Source organism: Felis catus, chromosome D3, assembly GCF_018350175.1.
Source record: "Felis catus isolate Fca126 chromosome D3, F.catus_Fca126_mat1.0, whole genome shotgun sequence".
Taxonomy (NCBI): Eukaryota; Metazoa; Chordata; class Mammalia; order Carnivora; family Felidae; genus Felis; species Felis catus.
This window is the reverse complement of record NC_058379.1, coordinates 57,220,081-57,226,080: the sequence shown is the minus strand read 5'-3', so window position 1 is coordinate 57,226,080 and position 6,000 is coordinate 57,220,081. Positions and strand designations below refer to the sequence as shown.

Below are 6,000 nucleotides of genomic sequence, written 5' to 3'. Positions count from 1 at the left end.
ATGTCAAAATGCTAGATTAATTTCAGGCTAGATTAAACCTTCTGATTTCTTTGTTTTAAATTTTTTTACATTTATTTATTTTTGAGAGACAGAGAGACCGAGAACAAGTGGGGAGGGGCAGAGAGAGAAGGAGACAGAATCTGAAGCAGGCTCCAGGCTCTGAGCTGTCAGCACAGAACCCGACAAGGGGCTTGATCTCACAAGCTGTGAGATCATGACCTGAGCCGAAGTTGGACACTCAACCAACTGAGCCACCCAGGCACCCCGATTATGGGATTTCTGAAATTAGTTTTTAATTATACAAGGAATATGTGAAACCATTCTTGTAAAAAAATGAAAACAATAGAAACATAGCTTAAGGACTCCGGTTCTGATCCTCCCTTTGACACCACTATTTAAAAAAAAAAAAAAATTTTTTTTTAACGTTTATTTATTTTTGAGACAGAGAGAGAAAGAGCATGAACAGGGGAGGGACAGAGAGAGAGAGGGAGACACAGAATCTGAAACAGGCTCCAGGCTCTGAGCTGTCAGCACAGAGCCTGACGCGGGCTCGAACTCACGGACCGTGAGATCATGACCCCAGCCGAAGTCGGACGCTTAACCGACCAAGCCACCCAGGCGCCCGGACACCACTATTAATGTAGTGTATATTCTTCCAGACTTTTTGCCCTGCATTTACATACTTATGAATTCATATAAAATGTACACTTTTATATTAAAAAAACAAATGTTATACTGTATTTTCCCCAGGAACTTAAAAAAAACAACCCCTCCAATTCACCACTGGATTTCTTAATCTTTTGAACTGCTGCATGTACTCTGTAATATGCAGTATTAAAATTTTTAGCCATGTATCTGTTGTGAATGTCCCATCTCTTTAGGGTTAGTAAGCCTGACAAGAAACTAGCATACAGCTCCTTGGGCAAGCATGCGATTTCCCTAGCACTGAGGGCAATTAGCGAAAGTGCAGGGTCACGGGGAAATTGTAATTTTAAAATGTAATTATCACGCCAAATAGTCTTCCAAATTGGCTATGCCAATTCACACGCCTATGTAGATATTTTTAATCACTCCTTTCTTGGCAGACAGTTTTAACCTACGAGGGTTCCAGACTGGGCAAACCCCACTCCGCCTGGCCCAAGCGGCACGCCCCCACATGCCTCCGGTGCGCCAGTTTTGGCCCCGCCCTTCCGCTCAGAGGACCTGCCGCTTGGCCTCGCCTCTTCCGAGGGCGGGGCGTGGGTCGGCCGTGACGTCACTGCCGGCCGGACGCCATCTTGCTGGTTTGCGGCCGGTCTTGGATGTGGCGGCAGCAGTGGTGAGGGCGTGGGGAAGGGTGGGGTGAGGGGGCGAGGCCGCGGCGCGGGCGGCGAAACTCTCCTCCCCTCAGCCCCACCGCGTGGGACGGCGTGAACGCGGTGTCGGAGGGATGTCAGCCTTCTCTGAGGCGGCGCTGGAGAAGAAGCTGTCGGAGTTGAGCAACTCGCAGCAGAGCGTGCAGACCTTGTCCCTGTGGCTCATCCACCACCGCAAGCACTCCCGGCCCATCGTCACCGTGTGGGAGCGGGAGCTGCGTAAAGGTGAGTCGCCCCGCCACCCGGCCTGTTCCCTGGTGCCGCCGGGACCCCCCTCCCCGCGAGCTCCACTTCCCCAGCGACCCCAGCTCCCCGCTGCCCGGCACCGCCCTACCCAGCGTGCCCGGCTTCCTGGCGTCGGTGGTCCGCCGGCTAGGAGGAGCGGCGTGCACTGCGCTTCCCGCAGAACCTGCGGTTAGTAGGTATTGTTGCATAAGGAATGAAGGATCAAAACAAAACACAACTCCTTCTGATTTAACACAGAGGCCGTAGCCAGGAACTCAGGACTCTGCCTCTAATTAGGGCCAGAAATTCAGGCAGTCAGGTATCTTTTTCATTCTGTGGGTTATAATGGAGGGTAAGGGTGAAAAAAGGGAAGTGGAAAGGAAAAGATTGGCGTGCGGATGGGAGTTAATTCCATCATTTCTATAACACATCAACTCAGTCTTGAAAAATTAATAGAGGAATCGGAATTTTAGAATTGGGGAATGTGAAATTGCATCCATGCCTGATGCAGTGAAGGAACCCTGAATTTGTAGATTTTAGAGGACTAGCATTCGGTGAATTTATTATTAATTTCTGGATTGCGGTTGCCTCACCTGAAAATGAGGGAGTTACATTGAGTCATGTAAAGTCTTTTCTTGCTCCATGATTATGTACTTTCAGGGCAGCATGTTTGTTTTGCAAAAACATCAGTCCTGTAAATGAAGTTAACTTTTTTGAGCAGTAGTCTGCTCTCGCTAAAACGCTCAGAATCATTTCACTTCTGCAGAGCGACTTTATCTGTAAGAACTGATTGTCAGTGAGACTAAATCATTTGCTTAGAGTCTGGGTTTTAACCGTAATTCTTAATTCATTGCGTAGGAAGAATGTGCGCTTCTCGTTATTGCTTCAGACATTCTCATGTATCGATATGCTGGTTATTTATTAATTAGGGGTTTTAACAGCCATTATTAATCAAAATGGATGCTTGTTTACTGACCTATATGAAAGCTGTATGATGTGATGTATTAATATGAGAGCTAAAATGTGGCATTCGCTACAGGGAATGGAAACAAACTGTCCTTTTCTTGTCTATTTGCTTGTGGTTAATCTCTTAAGAGAAATGGACCTTGGAGTGAGGTTTTTCAGTTCATATGTGTGTCTCTGTATTGGTGCTCAGGGAAGAATTCATCTTCTGTGAGTGACCAGAAAGGTTTGAGAAACATAAGATATAAAGGTCTGGAAAATAGCTGAACTCTGAGAAGGAAGTAGTTGTCTTTACTCCTATACTTTACTAGATTTCGAAATAAGCAAAAGGCTTATACTTTTTTGGGGTTAGGGAAGAGTATCAGAAACACATAATCAATAAAGGATTGGTACCCAGACTATCTTAAGAACTACCACAAAGCAATAGAAAAATGGCAGTACTATTAAAGGTGCCCCATGAGCGGAAACCTGAAAGGCCAATGAATGATACTTAATCTTACTGATCAGGAAAGAATAAACCAATGAGGTACCACTTTATACCCTTCAGTTTGCAAGAATTGGTGAAGATGAAAAAAAAAAAAAGAATTGGTGAAGACCGGGAGAAACAGGAACTCTCCTACACTACTGGTTGAAGTGTAAAAAGGAGATAAACTCCATGACTTCCTAATGAAGTTGAGGGTATATATCCTTTGACCTAGCAGTTCTTCTAGGAATGTGTCTTAGAAACTAATACATGTCCTCAAGGAGTCATGTTTATTGTAGCTTCTTAGTAACAAAATTAGAAACAGCTGTGGGCGAATATATTGAAACATTCATGGAATATAATACCGACCAGCAGTTTTCCTGAACAGACTAGAGCTCCATGAAACAACATCACTGAATTAAAAAAACAACAAACAAGCAAAATGTTGAGCAAGAAAGCAAGGTGCAGACCAGTATGCCATCTGGTAAAGTTTGAAAACATGCAGGAACAATACTCTGCTTTGTTCACAGATACCTGTAGTTACAGTTAGAAAAACATGCATAGTGATGATTAACATCACGTTGCAAGATAGTGCTTACCATAAGGGAGAGAGGAAGTGAAAATGGATCTGTGGTATCTTACATTTCGTATTTTTTTTTAATCATTTGATACCTGGGGGAAAATGATAAGATGTGCTATTAACTGGGCTTGGGGTTATTTCCATATGTTTAAACGATTTATAATTAGAAAAAAAATTGAAGGCATATAAATAGATACTGTAGGAGGCGAGTGGTGTTGGGTGATGATGGTGATGATGGTAATGGTGGTGATGATCATGCTGCTGCTGCTGCAGTTTTGTTTGGTTTTGCATTATCTGCCAGAAGTTTCCTTTCCTTGACATGACTGTACCTTTGTAGGGTAGAGCCTTTGTGTTCCCCCACCTTTGCAGTGTTTTGCTCATCAACTTTATTTTTTTTAGTGTTTGTTTTTGAGAGAGAGAGAGAGAGAGAGTTTGTGTGTGCACGCATGCGCGCAAGTTGGGGAGGGGCAGAGAGAGAGAGAGAGAGAGAGAGAGAGAGAGAGAGAGAGAGAGAGCTGCTGCAGTTTTGTTTGGTTTTGCATTATCTGCCAGAAGTTTCCTTTCCTTGACATGACTGTACCTTTGTAGGGTAGAGCCTTTGTGTTCCCCCACCTTTGCAGTATTTTGCTCATCAACTTTATTTTTTTTAGTGTTTGTTTTTGAGAGAGAGAGAGAGAGAGAGAGAGTTTGTGTGTGCGCGCAAGTTGGGGAGGGGCAGAGAGATAGAGAGAGAGAGAGAGAGAGAGGGAGGGAGAGGGACACACAGATTTCAAAATAGTCTCCAGGCTCTGAGCTGTTAGCACAGAGCCTGACGTGGGACTCGAACTGATGAAGTGAGGAATCATGATCTGAGCCAAAGTTGGACTCTTAACTGACTGAGCCACCGCAGCGTCCCTCCTCATCAGCTTTAGGATCCTCCATGGCCTGTAGCATAATGGTAAGGGGAATAGTTAACTGAATATCAGCATTGTTTTAGCCATCTTACTGTGATATTGTGAATCCTCACATAATCTCTATAAAATAAATATTTATAAAAGGAATTGGTCAAATTTGAAATAAAGAAATCAATAAGTAAAATCAGTAGAACATTTTGTATTAAGGTTGGCATTCTTTAGTTTCTTGAAGTGATTAAAGAAGACAAATGTGACATGGGTAGGAAAAATTACTGTTCAAAATATAAGAATCAGGTAAAATGGTAATGTCACACATGGTAATTATCCAGTTATGAAGATTTCCTTTTTTGTTCCACCTTCCTTATTTTTGCCTCTTTTAAAGAATTTCTGGGGTGGGGACAAAAAAGAATTTCTGTTTGCAGGTATCTATCCCAAGGCCTTTATGAAGACTATAAAGTAGCCATATTTTCCCTGAGAAATGTGATAGAGTGTAACCAAAAAACGTAAGGATTTTGTTGTTTTCTAACTGCTTTATTGAGATATAATTAACGTATCATACAATCACTCATTTAAAGTGTATAGTTCAGTGGTTTTTAGTGTATCGTAAAGTTGTGAGACCACCACCATAGTCAATTTTAAAACATTTTCATCACCCAGAAAGAAAGTCTATGCCTTTTAGCCATTATCCCCCAAACCCCTCCACTTTCCCTAGCCTTAGGCATCCATTAGTTTGTGTTGTCTATAGATTTGCCTATTCTTAGCATTTCACATAGTGGAAGTATACAACATGTCATCCTTTGTGCTTGATTTCCTTTGATTAGTATAATGTTTTCCAGGCTCATCTGTGTTGTAGCATTTTTAATTCCTTTTCATGGCCAAATAATAATCCATTATATGGATTTATCCATTCATCAGTTGATAAGACATTTGGTTATTTCTGTTTTTTGCTATTATGAGTAATATTGCTATGATCATTTGCATACAGGTTTTTGTGTGAATGTTTTTTCATTTTTTTTGAATATATACCTATGGGTGGAATTGCTAGGTCATACAGAAACTCTATGTTTGACCTTCTGAGGAACTGCCAGACTTTTCCACAGTGCCTGCTTCATATACTCCTACCAGCAGTGTATGAGGATCCAATTTTTCTACACCTTTGTCAGCACTTGTATTACCTGTCTTTTTTGTAGCCATCCTATTGGGTTGTAAAGTATGATTGTGGTTTTCATATGTATTTTCCTGATGGCTAAGGATATTGAGCAATTTACATGTGCTTAAGGCTATTTGTATGTTGACTTTGGAGAAATGTTTGTTCAGATTCTTGCCCATTTTTACATTTTTTTAAAATGTTTTTTTTTATGTTTGAAAGAGGGGAAGGGAAGGGCAGAGAGAGACACACACACACACAGAATACGAAGCAGGCTCCAGGCTCTGAGATGTCAGCACAGAGCCCGACACAGGGCTCGAACTTATGAACTGTGAGATCATGACCTGAGCTGAAGTTGGACACCTAACCGACTG

The 6,000-nt window shown here is 42.2% G+C and overlaps 1 protein-coding gene across 4 annotated transcripts in view; it reads left to right on the top strand.

Moving 5' to 3' along the window:
• The first annotated feature begins 1,264 nt into the window (after nt 1-1,264).
• Nucleotides 1,265-6,000, top strand: part of RPRD1A (regulation of nuclear pre-mRNA domain containing 1A) — a 69,806-nt gene continuing 65,070 nt past the window's right edge. For 2 of the 4 annotated variants that reach the window (XM_006938854.4, XM_011288029.4), the window contains exon 1: nt 1,267-1,580. In XM_006938854.4, coding sequence (XP_006938916.1) covers nt 1,430-1,580 — 151 coding nt within the window. In that variant the 5' untranslated portion in view covers nt 1,267-1,429. Of the gene's footprint in view, nt 1,581-6,000 lie in introns of all 4 variants that reach the window. The other 2 variants (XM_019815179.3, XM_006938855.5) reach the window with 2 other exon arrangements.